General features: G+C 40.8%; 1 protein-coding gene across 3 annotated transcripts in view; it reads left to right on the top strand.

Moving 5' to 3' along the window:
• The window catches only part of rab11fip5a (RAB11 family interacting protein 5a (class I)), a 36,309-nt gene extending 12,078 nt beyond the window's left edge, over positions 1 to 24,231 (top strand). For all 3 annotated transcript variants that reach the window (XM_042388180.1, XM_042388181.1, XM_042388183.1), the window contains 5 exons: positions 10,888 to 11,399; positions 12,676 to 13,261; positions 16,080 to 18,689; positions 20,672 to 20,828; positions 21,415 to 24,231. In XM_042388180.1, the coding sequence (XP_042244114.1) occupies positions 10,888 to 11,399; positions 12,676 to 13,261; positions 16,080 to 18,689; positions 20,672 to 20,828; positions 21,415 to 21,672 (4,123 nt within the window). In that variant the 3' untranslated portion in view covers positions 21,673 to 24,231. The remainder of the gene's footprint in view (positions 1 to 10,887; positions 11,400 to 12,675; positions 13,262 to 16,079; positions 18,690 to 20,671; positions 20,829 to 21,414) is intronic.
• Positions 24,232 to 24,487: the final 256 nt, after the last annotated feature.

Below are 24,487 nucleotides of genomic sequence, written 5' to 3'. Positions count from 1 at the left end.
TCAGCCTCTGTCCGAAACAGGCCGTTTTAGCTACTGTCTCTTTAAGGGCCCCCTCTGAGCCCGCTGTTCTGATTGGTTACGTAAACAAACAATATTAGTTGAATTTTGCTTCTTTTTCTCGTTTTTTACTCAAAATACAAACTTCTCAAATACATCTGTACATGTACGAACCTGAATGTGAAATATGCGAGTGGACAACGTTAAGAGACGGCCAGTTTGTGGTCACGAGTGTACAGTCTGATAACAATTTGATGGGGAAGTGGAGGTAACTTTGCAAACAGAGCATTCACAGCAAGCTGAAGCCCTGGCTTTTGACTGGAAGGTGACATTTTTACATATGTTCACCTCAAGTTTTGGAAGTTTGACCACGTTTGACATAAACATCCAACATTATAACCGTATACAAATGACAGAAAATCACGAAAAGCATGTTATGTCCCCTTTAAGAGATGCTAGTACTAGTCACCATTAGCTTTTTCTAGATTTAACAATTCCACAGATCAGGTGTTAACTAGAGGACTGTGACTTTTAGCTGCCCAGGTCTTCTTCCTTGCAAACTGCAATAAATTATAACTGGATAAATTCTATAAACAACTTTTTCATTAAAATAACTTTATTCTAAATTGATTCCAGTCATCCTTATTTATTTGTGGTAAATAGCAAAGGGAGTTGTTAAGGGTAAAGATTAATTTAAATAAGTTTACTGTTCAATCACTGTAACCACATTTTTTTATGCTTACTTTTTAATTCTAAAATTAATCCTAGTCTCAAAACCACTCTTTTCACAGTTTGAGGATTTATAAAGAGGCTTGTTGTCTTTACTTTTAAAGTAAGAAAAAGAACCAGTACCATTTTTAAATGAATTTAAATCACATTTATATGTACATTACATAAACAGCCCACACATCTCTAAACAATGCATAAACAGCTTTAAAAAATCCCCTTTACTCCCACTGCATCTATGAATCAAGCCATTAACATATCCCTCAAACACCCAGCACACTGATACAGACTATTCATAGCTGTGGGTTTTTAATGAATAGGCTAATTACTCTTGATGTGATGGGGAAATTAAGGACGTTCGAGGGATAAAATAATGTCAGTTGGTTTGTAGTGAGACTCAATCATTCAGATATTGGATTAATTGTGTTTTACAAAATGTAAGCTTGGTTGCTCGCAAAGTATCAGTGATGAATTAACCAAACTTCAGTCAATATCAGCACTTAGTTTCTGTGTATTGAATTGTGTTGAGCGAGCAAAGTCACGCTTTAGTCGTCCTTCAGTATGGCCTCCAGACCAAAAATCCTTGGTAGAGTTGGAAAGAAATAGTTTTAGTTCATGTTTTGTATTTAAATTGTCAGACTTTTGTCTCATTTTGTGTCGTCCATAAAGATTATTTGAATGCTAAACTCACTTTAACGATTGTGACATTTCCTTGAATGTGTCAGTCATTATGTAAGAGATTTAGCTTGTGGTTGTGGAACATAAATTTGTAGTTGAATGAGTAAAATCTGTTGAAATAGAGAAACCCACATATTATCTACACTCCCACATAGCTTGACACTTTTGCAGACAGAAGCATTTGGACACAATGTTTACAAGAATCTGCCTTTTTTTTTAAATTCCAGAAATTGGCCTTGAACTTCACAAAAGATGGCCTTGTATTAAAAGAGCACAGTCCAGTAGAACTCATTTGCAAGTTGATTACGCTCTATTATTTGCTGCAGTCTTTGGGAGCAAACAGACCATAATAGCCTTATTCTCGGATGCTTTGCGGCTGCTTTAAGGTGATCTACTTATGCTCATTGACTGTTGTATCTTTGCTTAATACTTCTGTCTAATGCATTTTAAATTCTCAGCCCTGCTTCAATGGCTTTTCAACACCATAGCATTACTCAGCAAAAAAATGTTTATAGGCGGTCAGACAGATATTTTCAAGGGGATACGCAGGTTTTCCTTCATGTTGCTATCATGAAAAAAAAAAGTCAGAAAATCACTCATGAGGTCTCTGATTTTCTGTAATTTTCAGATGACTTTCAGTAAATGTTCATCAAAATGTTTAACTACTCAAATTTCTATCTGTAATCTTGGCCAACAGCTGTACTTAAAGTGACATAAAAACTTAATTAGCTGGTTTTATAGGACAGTAAATAAATACAATTTACTCCTCAAACAATTTTCTATGCGAGCATTTCTAGCTGATACTTATTCGATCAAGTCATTTATGGTCCTCCGTCCTCTAGCAGTTGTTTAAAACTGAATCCTAACTTGTTTTTTTTCACATTTTTAATATACTGTACAACTGTGGCTTGTATTTACAGGAGGTTTTCTATCACTGATCGTTAATGTGTGCCTGAGGATGTGTAGTTTTTAAGATAGAATGCTCAGTTGTGTGAAAGTATTATAAGGAAAATTGGTGGTAAGGTTACAGCTCATCACATCCAGATGTGGAATGTGGTTTGGGTCTCGCAGCTATTTCTGCTGACGAGGCAGAACTCCAGGCCACATTACCAGCAGCATTCCTCCTGGAGGGTTTGTTGGCCTACTTCATTAAAAGAGATGTAACGGGAAGTGTTCACTTGGCAGCTCAAACGAAATACCTTCCACTTACCTGCCTCGCATCTTCTCTAAGGAGCATCATACGTCAGGTCGATAGTCTGCCGCTAATGGGCGTCTTTGACTACATTCAGTAGTTTTTGCAGTATGTCCAGCACTGTTGGCTTTATTTTGGACCTTGTTAGTGACTATTCTGCCAAATCAGCATGTTGAATCAGCTGGCAAGAGACGGCTCAGCCCAGTGAATCCGAGATTGAATCCTTTTAAGAGCGCAATTATGTTTATCAAAGATCTCATGCTTGTGAGTCTATATTTTGGTACTTGCTGAGGTTTATTTTGATTTTGGTATTATGTTTACCCCCATGTCCATAGCTGGCACCAAAATCCACAAAAATGTGTGAGATGCTCATGATTTAGGTTCATAAAGGTTTTTTTAATAAAAAACTTCATCTGCTGTATTACCTGTTAATGATAATAGCAATGGATCAGGAGGATGACGTGGTTTAATCAACAATAAGGTCAAGGTTTCAGTCCTTGCAGTATGTTGAATATTGTGAAACGCTCAGGAAACACAGCCTACCTCTACCTGAGTAGCACATGTGTTGCTGAACTGTGTTTGACTTTGATAATGGCCATCAATAATATAATGTTTCATATATTTTCATTCTAAATTTCATTTAGATTTAGTTTAGACAGAAAAAGGTTCAGAAGCGTATGCTCAATTGTGAAAAATAAATAATAATATGTGAGATGAAAGCAGCTTTCTTTCTGACGGGCATGGTGGGGTCTGGTTGGGGATACTTCTGTGTCAGCAACATCCTCTCTGGGTTTTTTTAATTGATTATATTGATTATTCTGCCAGTTAAACCCCTGCTGTCACCGCTCCAAGTGAAGAAAACCCCTCCACGACAACACCAAAATCCCTAAATGAGCCAAACACACAACTCCAAACTAAGTGTCAGGAGGGAAACTGACAACAAATAAAGAAAATAAGAACAGCAGATCTCCACCTGGATGCAGGTCAAATAACAGACTTTGAACTTATATCACAGAAAACGAGCAGAAGCCGAGAAAAGAAGCTCAGTGTGTCACCGACTCTCTGCGCTGGAGTTCCCTGCCAGAGAGGCAACACTTTATATTTTTTTCATGTCTGTGACATATTCTTCAGATTGAAACTATAGTGAAAGGTTCAATGTTGTTATCATGTCAATATAACTATCAACGGATCATTTTCACTGTCTGTTTTTGCTGAGAACCAAAAAAAATAGGCGAGACACCAAATCTCTTTCCTTTTAGTTCTGTTTAGACCTTCATCAACTCTTGAGGGAAATATCTAGATCTTTAGCGGCTTAATACTCCACTACGTTCACTAGCTAGTTGCTAACTTTGTCTGTCTGTTGTTCTGTGTGGCAGGTAGCATAAAGTGGGTTTTTAGAGCTTTTTCCCTGAAAACAGATGCCTGCTGGAAATGACGCTGATGAGAGCGGTGAGAGTGAACAAAAACAATAAAGTCATGGGCTGTAATGCCAAAACAAGGAGCTGAAAGAGGCTAAAAGGGGAACCTCAAAGTCGGGTGATAATTCTCTTTGGGTTCGTCATTCCTTACGAATTACACAAATATGATGGATAACAGGGTTTTATCTGACTATTCTTTGGAAAAATTACAGCATTTGATGATTTCAATTAGGATTTGCTGAGAAAAGGTTATTTTTACAACCATGGAGGTTTAAGGTGTGCTATTTTTTTAAATTGTTAGTATAAAGTTCATGTTTCATGTCCAGTGTACTTTGAGCCGTTGGAAAACCCCTCTGACATCTCTGGGGGAGAAAAAGAAGTGTATCTCAGAGCAATGAGCAAAAAATAACTTTAAATACCAGTGTGTTTGGTGAATCAAGGGGATTGCTAAATTCCACAGTTGATACTGATCCTGCGCCCTTGGCACCAGTTTTATTTCGGAGAGAGTCTCTTCTGTCTGGCACTGATACCACCCAGGCTCACGCAGCCCCACAGAGACTGATGTTGGATAAAATAGGTTGATAGCCTACTTGTCTTGTGTAATTTCAGCCCTGTCCTGCCTTGAAGGGTGGTTTCTGGGGATCGACTCGTTCCACGGAAGACATATACTTTGTAAGCCGAAGCCTAGAATAAGACTTCTGGAAGAGTGAATTTTCCTGTCTACTCCTCAGTGGATCAGAGAGAGAGGAGGGAAGGAGGGAGGGGGGGTGGATGAGGAGACAGTGTCATGCTGGGTTGGGGTGGAGTGTTGTGATTTCCTGTTTTTGCAAGATGGGGAAGCAGATATGCAGTTATGCTCTGCAGCTCTGGAATGGGTTTGTTTATGAAAAGATGAATTCTATGTAGACTCCCACAAATCCTAAAAAATCAGGCAGAACATTTTGATTACGAAGATTGTTGTGGTTCAGAGATGTTCATGAGCTATTCAGTGGATGTTCATGAGCTATTCAGTGGATGTCTATAGCCCAAAATGCTTTACAGTATGAAGCTTGTTGTACTATTCAGGTATCTGTGTGGGATGATGCTTTTGGGACAGCGGGTCCTCTTCAGTAACAGACTGTGCTCCGCTAGAATACGAGGGCTTCGAGATGTGGGCCGCTGCTTTTGTCTGTGTTGCAGTTTCTGTATTTAGGCCTCATGTCATTTTACTTACATTCACATTTGTTATTGTCGGACTTGTTTATGCGTCACATGACCCACAAACCCAGGTGCATGTACAGTCCATAAATAGGCCTGAAACTCTTTTGCATCGTCTTCAAAAATAAAAGATATTAGCGCAGCTTTTGAATTTTTTTTTTGTAGTCAGCAGAAGCAGATGTGTGTTGTTTTTCTTTACGACTCAACCTTTTCATTTTGGACAGAATCTTATTATAATTCACTATGCATCATTCAACTTCATACTAAAATCTAACCGCACAAATGCAAATAAGTCACACATGTGCAGGTTTTTCGCTCCGTGCTCTTCTCGGATATGAAAAAGTTGAGGCTAGAAGGGAGATGGTTGAAAGATCCTTTGAGAATAAGTGCCCTAAATTGCAATCCCTGGATGGTCGACTGCATGATGACAGTAGTAGTAGCTGTAGGTTTGCAAAAAAAAAAAAAAACAACCTTACATAGCTCACCGGTGCTGTGTTTGGAATGTGAACCCCACCTTGGCTACAGGGAGTTGCCTGTCGTGTCAAGAGGAGGACTGATACTATTGTTAGAGCATCAATGTGAAATTCGAGTCCACACCTAACAGGCATTTGAGGTAGAAGCACTGTTATACAACTTTAGACGCCTTTAGCAAGAGTCTACTCAAAAATCTTTGTGTTGCTTGGATGCCTCCTTAAAAAAATCTTTGGAATTTGTTTGGTTTATCTGGATGATCTGAATTTGATTGAATGAAATGCTCCAATATAAATACCTTACTGGATTAGAGGAATTCAGCCTTTGTCAAAAAATGTAATACCGCATATTTCACTGCTTTCTCCAATGCCATATTTCCTGTGTCTAATGAAAACAACAACAAAAGCAGACATTTTTCATGTCTGTTCATGTGGCACATTTCCATTGTCGTCTATTTACTGGAAATGTAATGTTTGTTGTTCCTTTAGAGCTATAAAAAGCATCAGCATTCCTTTCTCTGACCTCGGGCTCCACCTGCGAGAATCATTTTGCGATTCTCAGAGTGAAGGAGTTTGATAGCTAATTGTTTTCACTGGCATTCTTCTTGGGTGTTACCGTGTTTTCAGGGCTGAAGTTGAGGTCGGTGGCAGGATGGTGATGACTTTTCTTTTCTCTACAGCCTACAATTATGTCAGTGTTTTTGCTGGAGCAGGAAATTATCCTGCCTTTTTTTTCCTATGTAGTCAAACAGCTAGAAGCAAGAATTGAATCATGATACCAGGTTTGTTTGTGGGTGGAAAAAGTTCACACAGAACTCAATTGTATGTGTGAATCCCAAGTTTACAGCTACGAATCAAGTCTATGAGGACAAATCAAACCTACAAGTACAAATACTTTTGTCCCACATTTGAAGCTTCCTCCTGAATAGCCAATGGGGATGCTCCAAAACTCTGGGGGCTTGTCCACTGAAGGCGGCCCAACTGAACAGCCTCTGAGCCTCTGAACTTGCTCATTATAAAAATACACAATTTAAAAGAGACCTTGTGTGTAGCTGTAGGACAAGCAACATGGATATTTTAAAAATGAAGTAACGTTAGCAGTCACTGTTTAATTCAGCACTTATTTTGTAGGTAAATGTGGACTTGTTTCAGTAAAAATGTAAATCATTATGTTAAATTGTCAGTTTTTTCAATGGAGTTCAGTGTTAATGGTGTTGCTGAGCAAAAGAAAGGGAACTGAGCAGCCACACATTTCTCTGTTCTCTATTTCTCTGCTTAGTGTCTTCAGGTTAGCTAACCCACTGTTTCTAACTTTGGAGCTAACCCCTTCACTTTTCTAGCAGTTGGGGAAACAACAGACGTCACTTTTGGTCTTGACAAGCCACAGCATTTTTTAACTGACACACTGTAATCTGTACTGTACATTTAGTGCCAGACTGACAACTTCCTGCTAACCTTTTCCTCTGCTGCGCTTGCATTCACTGTCACTTTTCTTCCGCTCGCTCAAGGGGAAACACTAGTGATACACAGCTACAATACATATGACCCTAATTTTATTCCATAGATACCTCAAACTGAATTAATCAGTTTCAGACATATTAAATAATTGTAACATCAGCATGTTATGTTTGGCTAGTTTGCTAAATGTTTCATGCTAACTGCACACATTGGATGCTAACATGCTAATGGCGGCATTCACACAATCAGTAGAATAGGAAGAACAGAAAATTAGACTTGTGGCCTTGTAGTCACACCAGATAAATGTCCTATTTTAGATATTTTTTAATCATGTTACATATTTGTAAAACCAGATAGCTTTTCCTGGGGCTTTCAATCGCATCTCATAATATTCATGAGTGGAAAAAGCTCTTGTCAAAGCTAGTAAATTGACCTTAAGATTATTTTGTCCAACTACTATTTCCAAGGTTTGAAATTTACTTCACGCTCACCAGTATAAAGCTCCTGTTTAACAGCATTAAATTCAATTCAGTTTTATTTAGCCACCATTGCTGGCCATTACAGCCATGTTTGCCACATGTTTGTTGACTCTTCAGTAGTTCTTATCTCCAAGTGGGAGATATTTTAGCTGCCAGAGATTCCTGATATCTCACACTCAGAATTATAACCAAGAGGCTGACATTAATGTTTAGTTCCACTCGGCTGCTTTGTAATTTGCGGTCTGTGCTCTATGATGTGAATGTGGCATAACTGTTAGTTTTCATCAGGATCAGTAAGTTCACGTAACTATTAATAGCAGAGGAGGGAGGGTCATTTTTGCCTTACAAAGCTGCAAACCAAGAATTTAGAATTTCATTCATTTGGGTGTCTTTGGAGAGTTTTAGTTGTCCAAATGCTGTTCTCAGAGGTTTTATACATTGTGCAGAATAAAGGGACAACTTTAATTGTTTTAGTATGACATTTATCAAACAATATTGGCACAAATAAAGGGAACCTTAATACGCAATATTAATTTACGCATCATTTTTCAAAATCACATTGTGAACTCAAAGAGATCAGACAAACTGACTGGCAAATTGAATTAACATTCCAGCTGCAGCCTGTTTGGACTGTTTGTGGCTTGTGACTTGTGTTAATTTCCTGCTTGAGCTTCTGCATAGTCATACTGTAGGTTTGCAGAAAAAGGAAAAAGACTCCTGTGGGGGAAATAAAAAAGCTTTCTGGTTTCTAAGTCAACAATGCAGTTGATGTGTCAGATTCGTTTGTCATATCGTAAATACATCAGAGGGTTTGATGTAGTTTCTGTTCTCTTTCATGTAGGAGCTTTTATCTCATGTCTTTTAAGTTTAAATCTCTGATCATGATTTTTCTTTTTTTATACACCTGCACATTTAGTGACTTTCCACAGCATGACATTTAGTTTTTCTTGTGAAATCATTCAGCAGTGCAGGATCTTGTAGCTGCCAGCTGCATTTAGGCTACTTCACCTCTAGCCTTCAACCTCTCTGACATCCTGTTTCTTTGTAAAATAAAACTGAAGTCAGTACAGTTGAAGATCTCTTATCACAGTTTCACAATAACATAAAGTCATTACAAAAAATGACATGTAATTGCACTCATTTAAAATTCAGTTAGACACAGTTTAAACTCTATTTTCAGCAATGGTTCGTGTTTGGTAAACGTGTGAATTTTAACATTATTCACAGTTTAGTGTCCACTGGAGTCAGAGTGAGGTTCGTTTTGTCACGTATTTTTGACCATTTAATCGTTTTCCTCTTTAATAAGAATTACATAATGATTATGATCTTTGGGCAGGTATGTGTCACTCATTATACCTACGCTAAACAATAGAGAAAGGCACTGTGGTCAGCGTGTAAGGTGAAAATGACTTCACAGCGCAGGAAGTTAAAAGATGAAAGCAGGTCTTGGTTTCAGGTCTGGGTTTCAGTCGTTCTCCCTGCACCGACAACTTCCTGTTGGCAGCACGAAGTGTCACAAACACATGTTTGAGTGGGGAATTTTTCTCAGTCATTATCTTTTTTTTTTTTTTTTAAAAGAACTGTCACGGCAGACCAGATGAGATTTTCCCATGAGTCATGGTGCGATCAACTCGTTGGCGACGCTCCACCCACTGCTGCACAGCATTTCTAAGAACTGCTCCTGCCTGTTTATTAAAGGAATTTACAGTTGGGCCGGTTTGTTTTTCAGTCTGAATCCGTTACATTTATTTAGGACGGTCACTGTAAAATCATAAATGATCATTGTCTTACTTCATTGTTCTTGCTCAGTGGGTCTGATGACAAAAACAAGAGTCCCTCCCTGCCCCCCCCCCACCCAAAAAAAGTATATTGTGGGATGTCTGGCCACATACAGCCCCAAACATACACAGTAACACTCTCTCTCACACACACACACACACACACACACTCTTACTCTGTGTGAGGACAGATTGGCCCCATTCATAGTAACAATACAGTCATTCACATTGTTTCATGACCCCACTCAGTGTTGAACTAATTGATGACTTGGTGAAGTGTTTTGGAGAGTAGTTTTTGTCTTGTGTGTGTGTTTGTTTGTTTTGTAATTTGAAATGGTCAAAATATGTGTATTAATTAATTAAATTATTTTAATACCTGTTGTTTCCACCCTGAACTCAGCTGAAGCAGGCAGCCATGTTTTCAAAAAATCACACTAAGATGACTACAGCTGCGACGATTAGTCGATCGACACAAAATTCAACAGCGACTATTTTGATAATTGATAAATTAATTAATTAATTCTCTAGTTCCAGCCTCTTAAATGTGAGAATTTGTGTTTTTTTCTTAGACATATGTAACAGTTAATTGAATATCTTAAGATTGTGGACTGTTGGTTGGACAAAACAAGCAAATCAAAGGCAGCCATTTTTTAATTTATTTTTTTTTAACATTTCACAGACATAACAATCAATTAATTGAGAAAATAAGGGGCAGATTAATCGATAATGAAAATAATCATTAGTTGCAGCCCTGATGATGTCCCTTCTGTTGTCTTAAGGGTCACACATGTTTTAAAATGATCAAAATGTTGTTTATGTGTTTAACAGCAGACAAAATAATGAGAATTATACAGCATGATATTTGATGACTTGTCATGGACTAACCTCATCACTAGGATTTACATTTTACCAAAGCTGCCCACCATCAGGGTACAAAGATTGTCTTAAAGTTTTCTGACCTGGCATTTATAAAATCACTTACAGATGAAGTGAAGTGTAAATAAAAGATATAGCAACTATAAGCGTAGTAAAGAACACACCCAACCTCGCCTGCAGCCCTCACACATGCAAGCAATGCATCAGTATCTCAATTTAGCCATAAGTGTCAAAGTCCAGGGCGGCACCTGAACAGAAGCCCAGTTTAGATATTAAAAGAATGATAATAGGGCTGCAATGATTATTTTCATTAGTGTTCCATCTGTTGGTATGTTGCTGTTTTTGAGTAAAATGATTAAAAATGGCCATCACAGAGCCTAAAGCGGTGGATTAAAGCTGCTTGTTTTGTCCAACCAACAATCCAAAGCCCAAAGATATTAAATTTACAATGATGTAAAACAGAAAACACTGGAACCAGCATTTTTTTTGCTTAATACTGTAAAAAACTTGACCAGAATGGTTGCAGATTAATTGTTTTTTTAATTGATTGATTAACTAATTATATGCACAGTGTATCCATTAATGTTGCTGATGTTAACGGATGGATCTCTGTTATAGGTGGTACAGGCTCAACTCCAAGACGGGGAAGAAGGAGAAGGAACGAGGAGACATTCAAGTCACCGTGCAGTTCACCAGAAACAACCTGACAGCGAGCATGTACGACCTCGTCATGAAGGACAAGAGCGCCTCCACGTTCCGCAAGCTGAAGGAGCGCATGAAGGGGAAGAGGAGATCCAGCGAAGAGGACTCCTCGTCGGCCGTCGTACCAAGCGGCTACGGGTCCGTGTACCGCATGCGCCACCGGCTGCCCAGCGACGGAGGCGGCGAGGAGGATTATGAGGACGACGAGGGGGGTGAGGCCCGTCGGAGCAAGATGAGGAACTTTTTCCTGAGAGGGAAGCTGAGGAAGTCGTCGGACACTCGCTCCAGCACGTCACTAGGTTCAGAGAGCAGCGAGTCATCGTCGCGAGGAGGGAGTCTCAGCCCCACAGCTGGCATCAGTGTGGTGGTCTCTGACCTCTCCAACTCGCCCAGTAACAGCAGCAACCTGACAGCGGATAACAGTCCAGGTGAGAATGACCAGCAGACGAGCTGTGTTAACACTCACTAAAGAATATGTGAAGTCTTCTTTTCTTTATTTATTATTTATACTGCAATTATAAGTGCTCAGCATGTCACAAACACATCATTTATGTAAAATACAAGGAAATACAAAAAAACCCCACTTCCTTATAATTATTTCACGCCAGTCTCCAGCTCACTCTGACTGTGTGAAAACTGCACAAGTAGCTCGAGAAGTTGTTTTTGATCTGTCCTTTATGAAGCTGTCAAACGTTTTTAACTCAAAAATGAATCTACAGTCGTGCGTCCACGGCTGTAAAAAGGATGGATGACTGTGAAACTGAAACTCATCTTGTGTGTGCTGCAGCAGTGCAGAGTGTAAAACAGGAATATGTTCCGAATACTCCCTCATATTCCTTTAATTATCTCTGCCTGTGAAGCTTAATGGAGTTTGTGTTTTCACTCCGTTCTGTTTGTTTGCTTGACGATGATCTAAAAAGGTTAGGAATGCATTTGCACAACAGTTTGTGCAACAGTCGAGCACTGGGCAAGAAGAAAAAGAAATTTCACAATTAAAGGCTCAAAATGGGAGGATGACATGTGGTGAAGAGGTTTTATGAACACTTTGCTTTTCTATTGGCAGAAAGAAACTTTATGACCCAGTCAAAAAAAACCAAAAAAACAAAAACAGGGCACTTTTGCACTTATTTCTAACTGGAACATTATCACCGTGCAAATGTTTCTTCTTACTTCATGCTGTGGTTGAAGGGCAGCCTTAAAACCACACAGGGCTTGGCAATAAGTCAAAAGTAAATATTGTGACATATGGATATAGAACAAATACTGTCACAATATTGATTTTGTCCATACTATCCACCAGCGTTGCCATTATAGAATTTGAGTGTAAAGTCATGAACTGTGTGCACCTCCTGATATGAAAAAAGTTGATAATGGGCCATAATTAATTAACTTGAAGTGAAAGTCCAACATGTGGAGCTGCTATACTTTGACAGTTGCACATAGAAAGCAGGATTGGAGAGATGTTACACTTGAAAGGGCAGAGCAACATTTCCTATTATACTAGAAAACACCCAGCAACCACACAGAGGTAAATTAACCTATTTCAAGTGATTCTTGCACTGACATCTACAGGTGATACTGACCAGTCCTGCTGTGAAAAACATTAACAGTTAAATTACAAGGTCTCTCCATCTTTTTTGTCTCACTACTCTTTCTTTTCCTTTTAATTAATCTTTAATCTTTTCATTTCCTCCACTTTTGCAGAGCACACGGCAGACATATCACCCAAGTCTCCTTCTCTCAGATGTGAGTTCGGTGATGAGCCCGGTGAGATCACCATCGCAGTGCCTCAGCCCACTGTGTGCGTTAACGGAAGCCATGCTTACCACGTCCAACACCTGGACCCAGGCTCAGGAAAACCTGCAGGTTCTTTAGGCGTGGGACTGTTGCAGAAGTCGTTGCCTCTCTCAATGTCTCTACAGAACCTCAGCCCGCGAGCCGCCACAGACCTCCCCAAAGGCACCGTCGGAGACGGACGCCGCTGGTCTTTTGACAAACCCGGCGAGGAGGAGAAAGCTGCCATAGCGGCGGCCCTGGAGCAAAGCGGACCCATGGTGGGTGACGAAGAGGAGTGCTTGGAACAGACTGCTCCGCCCTCCTCTTCCTCCTCCACGGCCGAGTCGGAGAGTCAGGGGAAAAAGCAGAAGAGGAACTTGTTCTCCCATGGGAGGAGTGAGTCTGCGGGGAAAAGGACGAGTCAGTCCAAGGATGAGTCTGAACAGGCCTCCGCTGGCGCTGAGGAGAAACACAAGGGATGGTTCGGATCAAAGGACTCACACAGCAAACCTAGGTGAGATACACACTGTGATCACAGAGACGACTAATCACTCACTGACAGGTTCGTTTGTTACTACATCAAACAGATGATGAATTATCATTTCAACATGAATATGAATCGATTCAGGAAGGTCAACAGCAGCCAACATGCTCACGAGTTTGTGCCTGCTGTTTAGATTTCTGCCCATCATCTGTCATAAGTTGAGGTGTCTAATTGCGTTAAACCCGTATACTTTGGTTTATTTGGTATAAATAGGGGCATGAAAGAATGTTTTTGATGTTTATTATTTTATATATTAGCAGCAGAGTTTAATACTGAGGTGTTTTATCACTTATAAGATAAAATTCCTTATTGGTTTGTTTGTTTTCCCAAACTTTCATGCTCATAATTTAAAAGCAGGAAAAGTAGCGTGGCTGAATTTGAATGAGCCATGCAAACAAAAAAACAAGACCCTTAAACTTTTACCATGAAGTTACATCCATCACCTCACTGACAGTCTAAACAACCATTTAACTTTAAAAAAAAAGCAGTATGTATTGTAGGATTATTGCATTGGTTGCTTAACACTGGTGCATCTTTCTGTTATTTTGTCCATCCTTGTAGATTCCTTGTAGGGACAGCCATCACCAACGCTGTGGTACTTTTCACTAGTTTGACTAAAAAAAAGAAAACATTTCCACTTACTAGCTTTTTCCAGAGCTATCAACTTTATCTCAGTGTTCCTCAGTGGATGGAGATAGCTTATCATGTGACATAAGTATGGAATTTGGGTCCCGTGATAACAAGTGGTTGTATATGGGAGGAGATCATAACTGAGGAAGAAATGAACTGATTGCAAATGAGGGAGACTGTGAGATGCAACTGAAAGCTCTTGAAAAAGCTAGTAAGTGGACCTTAAATTGGTTATGATTAGTTTGACAGTTTCCAAAATCAAGAATGAACTGAGGTGAAAGTCCAGATTATCTGTCGCGTACCAACAGTTTCCAATAAAACTTAGAGAAGCTAAAACTGAAGTATTGTAAGATACATTTGAAAAAAGTAACTTACATGTAAACAGTCACTAGAGTAGTTGTAAGTAGTTACGCTTCACTTCCTGTCTGCCAGCATGGCTACTAGAAGTTGTTTCCAGCTCTGTACATATCCGTCCTGGTCTCAGTCTCTGGTTACAGCAGGTATCTGCATTGCAGATGGGGGTGGGGAGCTGCTCCTGTGAAATTAGCTCTATCAAGCTAAAGCCTTGTGCACGCTGTAATATGGTTCAGTAATAATGTCAATTTCATTGGAAAGATGATGATGTGAGCTGGAACAAGCCACGGTCTCTTACAGATTTTGTGTGTGTGGGGTTTTGTGTGTATGCATTTGTAATGTGTGTGTGTGTGTGTGTATGTTTGTATGTGTGGGAGCAGATAAAGGAGGGAAGGAAACCCAATCTAATTTTATTTCCACTTCTAACACAAGCACATTCTTAAGTGGGTAATTTATTTGGGGGTGTCACATGCTGCACTGTACTCTCTCTCTCTCAGACTGCTTGAGTGTATCGCTCCTGCACTTTGTATTGGAGTCTTATTTCAAATGAACCTTTAACTCAGATTTACAAAAACACTTAAACAGATACTTTTATTTTTTATTTTTTTATCAGAATTCTATCAGGACCAAAAAAACAAGTACAGCATCATAGTATTTTCATACACTGAGCAAAAACAGAATATTGGACATATAAGCACCGGCTGATTGAAGCGAGGTCAGCTATTCTGGACTATAGTACACTCAGTACTTTTCTGCCAGCTCTGTAACTATACATTTTCACAGCCTACACATCCACATAATCTCAGATCCTTGGGGAAGGATGCCAAGTTGGCACCAGGAGCACTAAGTAATCACTACACCCAGCTGCATCAACTTTTCATGCTAAATATTACATAATGGGCCAATGACAACACAGAGGAGACGTAGAAATTCATGCTTTGGATGCAGATATCTAAACATGTGTAATTGATTCCAACTGTTAATGTTGTTTTAAACTTTTAGTGTTTGCTTAGCTGCTAAAGATAAAGCCAGTTTGTGTAGAGTTTTCAATTTAAGTATAACATTTTCCCAATTACTAAGTTTTTTAGTCTATAGAAAGAAAAATCCTGGTGAAAGTTCTCAGTCCATTCATCTCAGCATTAGGGTTAAATCTGTGAGTGGTAGTAGGCTAAAATCTAAAATGTTCCAATATTATACACAGGGGCTTTAAAGCTGCATTAATCAGTATTTATATATAGATACAATGCATTAAATGGCGATCCGTAACTGAGTGCTTTAGCGTCTTTTAGCTCATTGTTTTGGTTAGACTGACTACAACTTTACTATTTTGATTCACTCCCACTGCTCTTATCAACCTTGATTCCAGCTGCAGACGGCTGTCATCATAATAAAAAGCTCTGATAAACCCTAAAACTCAGCAAGAAACAGCCAAAGACAGACTCAGCCACTAGCTGGTGAACATAGAGGAGTATTTTACCTGCTGAAGAGCCAATCGATATCGTGTTAACAGCTTGTTGCCCCCAAGTGGCAAAAAAGTAATTTATGCAGGTTTAAAGGTGATTTACAGACAGTGAAGCTGGAATAAACAAAACCTCTATTATAAGCAACAAAACGGGGTTTCAAACAATAAAAAGGGCTGTATATTAAGAATAAAATGGCTAAAAACAGATGAAACACAAGGCAGTCTGTATAATGTATAATTAAGATTGAATATTTGGGACGGGAAAACCTTCTGCAGGCCTTTAGTTCAGCTGTGTGAACAATCCCCACTAATCAAGAGGACTGTGTGCCCTTCCTTTCACAGCCTGGTGGTGTCACCTAAACTAAAGCCCAGCACTGACCCCCACCCTCCACCTCTCCCACCTAGTCACCACCCTCCGGGTCCCCCCGTAGATCCTGCCTCTCTGGTTTCTGCACTGCATCACTCTAACCCATTCTGTCACTCACAGACCACACCACCTCCCATATCCCCCTGCAACCCTTTCTTCTCTCTCCTCCAGCACAACCCTTTCTATGAAGACATGCTAACTGCTCAGCCCCTAAAACCTCTGCTGCCTCCTCTGCCCTATCTTTCCAGTTCCCGGCCCCCTATAGCTCAACTCTTTCCGCAGGCGAGTAAGCCTAACCCCACCCTGACCCACGACAGCCCAACCACAGGGAGCTCCATCACTGGCTCTGATACAAAGGGTGACGTGATGGCTAAAGTTGCGCAACGACCCCTTCCTCCTCCTCCCACACAAGAGGACAAACCTTTAAGAAAGAAGTTGTCCAACCCTTTTATGTCTGCTGGGGAGCTGGAACCGGATTCAGAGTGGGACGAATCCTTTGAAGCGTTTGCAGCTGGCAGGCTGCAGTCTCCCGAGGATCTGGCCACAGATTGCAGAACACAGCAAAACACACCCAGTGGCCGTTCACTGGAACACTGCAATAATAAAGGAACCTCATTAGCCAGAACAGGTGCTGATCAAATCAAAAATGTAAATGACTCACTACATCAGCGACCTTTAGGAATCACTTTAAGTAGTTGCACAGAATCCTCTTTCGAAGCACATAAAGCCACTTGTGTGGTGACCAACACTAACACGCATCACTTTGACACATTTCTGCAATATCTTGACACAATCCCAGAATACGGGAGCTTTGAGGATGACAACAAAATTTTCACTACTTCGGCTAACCCGCCAGAACTCGATGCTTGCACTGAAACTTCTCAGGCTAACAGCACTACTAACACAAACGTTTTAACCGACACTAATATGCATCAAGCCCCGTGCCACACCTCGTCTCTAAAACTCAACAGCAGCTCCCCAGATCCTGGTTCTTCAGGACTCGGCAGTTCAGCAGAAGATGATTTCTTCTCCTGCCTCTCTTCGTCAGACAAGTTCTCAGCATCCTCTTCAGATGATGCTGAGGCGCAGAACTTCTTCGGCTTTGAGACGTCCGCTGAGTCAACTGTGGTAAAAAACCTAAAGCCATCAGAATCTGAAGATGACATTACCGACAGGTCCAATGAGCTGTCTTTAGTCGATGTAGACCAGCAAACAGTTACTCCGTACCGGGATGGTGACGAAAAGGTAGATTCGAACAATTCAGACGGGTCCTTGGCACCACAGTCACCAGTCCTTACATACCAGCAGCCAATAATCACTGCAAAGGAGACAGAAAGTGAAAGTGCAGATACTCAGACATCAAACTTTTCCAACGTCATGTATCTTGACCTGCTGCCAAAACTCTCAGTCTCTTCAGAATCGGAGCTACAGCCGAAATCTGACGTTTCTTTACAGTCTGACAATGAAAACGGAGAGAAAAGCAAAGGTGAATCTGTAGTGGATCTTTCAAAAGAGTTAAATGATTCCTCTGTAACTGCAAATAGCAACACAGATAAGACGATATCTTCCACTCCAGATGACGAACTCTGCTCCACACATCCATCATTGTACATCATAACCTCCTCCCCCGGTGTCAGCCAGAGTTTGTCAGAGTCACCCTTTGAGAGCACTAGCTTAGGAGGGCAGGCTGCCAGCCAGCACTCTCCTGTGCCATTCGGGCTTTTTGATGATTTCCTCAACACCAGTCATATCGAGAACAGTCCTGGACATGACTTTGACAGCAGACTCTCGCACATGTCCGATCAAATCGCCAGCAGCCTTCTCCAGAGCTTGTACGTGAGCACCGACTCGCAGCATTACTTAAGCTGCCAGTCTCACCAATCCTCCAAATGCTCCAGCGTCTCAGAGCCGGCCGAGACGCTACACTCGACGCTCTGCGGCGAGTTGAGCGAAATTCAGACACTTGCCGACACCGCTTTGGGCCTAGACGATTCCACTAGTTGCAGACCATCTAATGGAGAAATAAACCACACTGACCCCTTTGAAGAATCCCATTGCGGGGTGGAGGACAGAACGGCAACACTTGAGCCGAGTTTCACAATAGGGGATGATTTAAGTTTACAGCTACTCCCTGCGGCACCAACAGACTCTTACATTAGCTGTAATCCAAAGCTGAGTGAAGGAGTTGTGGAGAGTCAGCACGCTGTCTTAGATGACATGTTCTCGCAATGCCCGAAGGCGCAACGTGCTACACTACACCGCTCCCAGTCTGAGGGCACGCTGATGACTGCTTTTGACGAACTCCTCCTGCCGTCCTTCGGGAGTGAACCCTGTGCGCTACAAGCCCGGCCGCGCTCTGACCTCCCCTCTCTGACCTCCTTTGCTCCTTTTCTAACTCCTGAAAGTAGTAGCTCCCCTTTAGCGCTGTGCCCCCTTTCTCCCTTTGCCAATGCCTCAGCGGGGTCACCACCCAGCATGGCAAGAGCCGCCGTGCCAGCTCTCGCCAATGCAAAGCCAATGCCTCAGGAGACGCAGCAGCAGCAGCAGCAGCAGCAGCAGCAGCAGGCAGCCAATCAGCAGAACAGGTGAGGTTGCACATGCTCAGTGCTCAGTAAAACGGTGGAGGAAGCACTTTTTCCCACTTCAAGAAATTTCTATCCTGTCTTCTCGTCTCTTCGGTCTCCCTCCGCCACTCTGCTTCCACCTGCTTTTCTCCTGTGCCGCCGACTCCCAAGAGGTTTCTCTTTTGTGGTGTGACCCACCCACAACACACACACACCGATATACACATATACACACACATCCTGGTGTTAACAGGACTCCGCTGCAGGTGTCTTGTGTGTGTCCTGGCTCTGTGGTTACGGGAGGGGAAACAGAGCCTCAGGCCAATTAGCAGTTATTATTTTGCCCTGATTCCTACCACACACCCCCTCCCTGTAACACACACATACATTCACACACACACACCATCCCCCCTCCCCACAGGGCCAGCTACTGTTCTCACACAGACACACTCATTTGCCAGACTCTCAAGCAGAAACCAGGCTTTATTCGAGACAAAATAGGTGTTGTTGTGTCACTGATAGCATTTCCTTTTCACCTCGGGGTAATAACACACTTAACACATTTCTACATGTTTGATTGCACAAAGGCATGCAATTAAGTCTTTCAGTTTCATGCTAATTTAATTTCAATTTTCACTAGTATTTCTTTTTAACGGGGAGTCTTACAACTGTCTAATCTGAGTTTCTGGGGTTTTAAAAGGTCGACCTTTGGCGTCCAAGTCTGGTGTCATCCTCGAGGTCTGTAGGATCATCTATTGTGCTCAAATTATGGGATAATCTATAATAAATGGGCTAAATATGGTATGTGATGAAGATTGAGGTTGTATGAATGCAAGTCACTGTAGTTATCATGAAAGTGAATGGTCTGCTATATATTTCCTTGTAAATGTAGGTCACTGACACAGGAAACTGTCTTTCCTGTGTTGTTGCGTTTTTGTCAGATAAGATTCAATCAAGTTAAGCCGAACAAAGAGCTGGTTTATGATGGTTTACCAGGTAACTGACCAGCAGGTACATGTTTAATTAAACAGCAAGGCAGCAGCAGCGTCTTTTTTTTTTTAGCTGATTTAAGATTTTCAGTGTCAAAAAAAAAGAAAACAAAATTAATTTGATGATGTGATTTGTGTGACTTTGAGATTAGAAGCTCCCCTCTGTGTCTAAACCACTAAAGCTCCCTTTTTAGTGTTTTAGCTTCTGACCTGTTTGTACACAGTAATGTTTACTTGTCACCTCACCACAGGTTATTGCATCAGTGTGGACATGACTCATGATCACTTTGGAGAGTGAATATTGTCAGATATTTTCATTTAAAGCATTATCAGGTATGACAAAGTTAAAGAATCCAGTTTTTCATGAAAAAAAAACACTTTTTTTGTAAGAAATATATGTAGAAATGTAGTTTTCAGACTACTTATCCTTTTATTATCTTTGGGCCCTCTGAGGGGCCCCAGTAACCTCTGCTATGATCAAATAACATCTGAGGTTGAGACGAAGTAAAGATAAAAAATGCTTGTGCTGCAACTTGGTGGTTAACTGTAATCAGCATTCATTTGAATTAATGTTTATATGAAAATTAAATGTTAATCAGCACTAAAAGAATTAAAACATTATATTCTACGTTTATCAAAATGAAGTATCATGAACAGTCACAAGCATGTTTAGTGTTTTTGAGTCTTAAAACTATGTGCTGTCTAAAAATCACATACTGTACAAAACAGAGGAGGGATCACAAATCCAATTATCTTCTTCATCAAGTGAATTTCATACAATAGTTACCTACACAGAATTAGATGCCCAAAATGTACATTGCTGAAATATATCTGGCAGTTTTCAGCTATGAATGTCCAAGAGACCTCCAGAATGACAACCAGACAGGATCCCTGACTGTACATCCCCCTCAGAGTTGCTGATATAAAAAACCTAAAAGCAACAGAGGTGTTGCAGTTGCATGAAGAGGGACACCTGACCGTCTGTATTGTACCTGTTGTTGTCATCCTGTCCAGCCCCCACCTAGTGAAGCCCCTGACCACTGCCACGCAGGCTGAGGAGAAGCGGACCGAAGGCCGATCAGTGCTGGCCACCGGCCTGGAGAAGCTCAAGTCCACCATCCACCCGGGGAGGAGCAGCCAGCTCAGCGAGCAGGAGACAGACCGGAAGAAGGTAGAGTATCTTCAAATAATAAAACTACTGCAATACTGCCTTTCAGAGGCAAAGGGCAGTAACTACTGTATGTTTTTGTATTTTAAACGGTCAGCAATCATAACTCAGGAAGAGTTTAAGTCACTTGTCTCAGTTTCACTACTCACACAAATTTCTGCACACATTTGAATTCAAATTAAATTATATTTATATCACATTTGTTTAAATGATCAGAGGGAGGTAACTATAATATCAGAGGTGGTGAATAAGACAAATAAGACGCAAACAAAACAGTGAGTTGTTACAATGAACCACTGATGTAAACAAAAATCAGTTTTATCTTCATGGAAATGTAATGATTCATGTATTCTCTTTTGTTAAATGACCATATTCTCATAATTTACAGTTTAATGATTATAGTATGATGTCCAGCAGCTGAAGACAATAGTTAAAACCATTAATGTCATAAGGGACAAAAGATGAATAAGATGCTGCTTTGTTTGTTTGTTGACTCCAATGAAATGTAATAGACATCACCCTGCTCTTATAATTTGTTATCGCTTTCCTCCTTCTTCCCTCCTGTCCATCTGTTTCTCTCTGTCGTCAGCCTCTGACAGAAGGAGCGGGCTCGTACTACCACCTCACCCACAGCGAACTGGTGGCCCTGCTGGTGCAGCGGGAGTCGGAGCTGGAGAGGCAGAAGGCTGAGTTCCAGCGTCAGAGAGCTCTGCTGGCCAAGCGGGAGGTGGAGCTGAAGAAGTTGAAGCCGCAGGTCAGAGATCTGGAGGACTACATTGACACGCTGCTGGTGCGCATCATGGAGCAGAAACCCACTCTCCTGCAAGTGCGCTCCAAGTTGAAGTGACGAAAGGGGGGAGGGGGGAAAAAGGGTTTGCGGTTCAGTCCACATCTGTTCACTCTAACCTCCACAACAGCTCTTTAGTCTTTTCACTGCTATGCTGTCCTTTTTGATACAAATATTTAGGCACTGAGAGATGTCGAGGCGATGTTTTCCAGCCGGCATGCTTTACTGTACTGAAACACGTCCTCGTCGAAGGGTTCGGTTCGGGCTGTTCTGAATGTAGCGGGTCCTCAGGTTGTTTTCAGGTCACACAGCCAGTTGGTTTTAAGCTCACGGAGAAGTGAGCCCAGTGGGTTCGAAAAAAAACCCCCAGATGCTTCCATTATCGGGATCGTGATTTGTAGAAACCTCGATTCCTCCTTTTCACCTCACCTGTCACTTCTATCACCTTATCACAAAAGAGAGAAATTGTAGGGTTTCAGTCCATAACGCTGTATATCCAACTGACTCCTCACTCAGTTTTAAAAAAAAAAAAGTGTTTATTTTGGAAAGAGCTCACGACTTGAAGGCTGCACTGGTGGTTTGTGTTTTTTAGCCCATTTATTACAAATTATGAATGCTGTACATCAATGCTGACCGTTATCCAAAGCATGCCGTCAGCTTTGAGCCTGATTTCCTTCCTTCATGGTAGACGTCAGTTCTGTGCGGCATGAAAATCAACTGGCAGACACTTGAAGTCTGCTCAGGACAATTATTATCTATAACAGTGAACATTTTGTCGGCTTTGTTTTTCTTTTTTTGTCATCGTTGTGTCTTCAAGGTTGTAACGCAGTTGAGAACACGCAAGAACACAATGACAACACATCACTGACCAGAAATAAATAAAGGCAACTAAATGTTCACTTCAAATGCTTTCAAATGAAGTTACTAAATTAGTCTCTGCAAGTTAATGTTCATACTTAACTTAACCAATGGTGTGCTTTGGAAAAAGGTCGGCATGAATGTCTATTTAATTGAGGTAAAACATATAAAACAACATTTCTGTTTCGTGTCTCTTTAATAACTTCTCCCTCCATGATTGGGTGTCACTTCCAGATGGTGTATATGATGTTTTGGATTGACTCTCTAGTAAATATCGAACGCTCTGACTAGTTTTCGAAACTATAAAACCAAATGTGAGACATTATTGGGAACTGATTGTAGCTCATGAATGTTCAAAAGTGTTCTTAGCCAGCCAGCAAGTGAATGGTTCTTACTTTGACACACATGTTGAGTGCTGTTTATCTTTTGCTTCTTCCTTCTTTTTTTTTTTTTTTTCCCCTCCCCTCCTTCTTTCTTTTCAATGGGCATGTCTTGAAATTACCCATAATGCTCAGCCACATAAGCTAACTGATTCTTGTTCAGGTGTTATCAGGTGTGAAGACAGAATCACTCAGTATCCAATCAGTATCAAGATCAGCCGTCACAGCTTCTCAGATCTCATGCTTCTGCCTTCTCACGTGTGCGTTATCAACAACGACTCCACCACGTCGAGAAGATGCCTGCGATATATTCCGGTACTTGACTTCACCCCCCCCCCTTTCCCCCTCCCTCGGTGTCTCCTGCGTCACACCCACTTTGGCTCAAGCATGCGTATTTGCTACCGCTTTCAGGTGTTACAAAGGGATATATACCGCATTTACAGCATATATGCCGTATTGAAATGCCAAATGCTGCCTTATTTTTGTTTTTGTTTTGACGTTCATTAAGTTCGTTCGGATCTAGCACTTCATTTTACTCGTCAGGGCTCGACGGGGAGGGGGGGGAGGTTTTGAAGAAGAAAAGCCATGTGTTCACTGAAGGTTTGTTTTTTTTAAAATTCTTCTGATGCTTTGTTATAATATTGTTTAGATCACTGCACAATAATAAATTGTATGCATACCAATAGAAAATTAGCCGTTACAGTGATTTCCTGTGAAATGCCAAAAAAGGAAGAAAAAAAAACAAACAAACTAAAAAAAAAAATAGAAAAAGAAGAAACAAAAAAAAAAAAAGAAGCCAAGCCTTGAAACTTCCTCTACGGAGCAGATTGATACACCATAAAGTATTCTGATATGATGCCACTTTTAACAGCATTTGTGGATGTTCTTGCACTACTTAATCGTCAGAACATAACTCTACTGTACCCGTCTGTTTGATAATCGGTATAGTCAGATCTACTTCACACCATACTGCACTTTCTAATCGCTCTGTATTTTAAGCACTTGGCATACTCCCAACAACACGACGACGATTAGCCAGTGAGCTTGAAGCATACAAAAACATCCGAAACCGTCTTCGTCATCTCAGTTCTGCTGTGTGATCGCAATATCAAGTGCATAGATGACTAGAGACATATTAAATGTGACTCGGCACTTAACGAAGCGCAAGAAATAAACGTCCTCTTCCATGTCTTCCATTTTAAATGTTTGTTTTTTTTTATTTAAGTTTAAAAGTTTGATTGTGTTTTTGTCCTCGATTTTGTAGCCGGTGGAACGTGCTTAAGGTAGTATGTAAGATTGGAAAGTTTACAATTCGTGATGCAATTCTGTTTCACAAATTTTGTATATTTAATAAAGAATATTTTGTGTTTCTTGCTCACCATATGTTTGTCTGTAAATCTTTCTTTGGGGGGGGTGTGTTTGTGTTCTCCTGCAGGGCTGACGTGTTGCATTCAGGGTTGGATTGTAACAGTCGGCTCCGTTTTTGCATCCGGTTTCAAGTTAATACCTGAGTCTGTGGAGCTCAGACGAGTCTATTGTCTTATTGTTTTTTTCTTTCATATTAGCATAGAAAAATGTACAAGACATTCAGGTAATAATTTAACTAAAAAAGTTATCAGATTTAGTTATTTTAACTT

Source organism: Thunnus maccoyii, chromosome 16 (assembly GCF_910596095.1).
Source record: "Thunnus maccoyii chromosome 16, fThuMac1.1, whole genome shotgun sequence".
In the NCBI taxonomy this organism is placed as follows: domain Eukaryota; kingdom Metazoa; phylum Chordata; class Actinopteri; order Scombriformes; family Scombridae; genus Thunnus; species Thunnus maccoyii.
The sequence above is the reverse complement of the archived record's forward strand: the minus strand, read 5'-3'. Positions and strand labels throughout refer to the sequence as shown.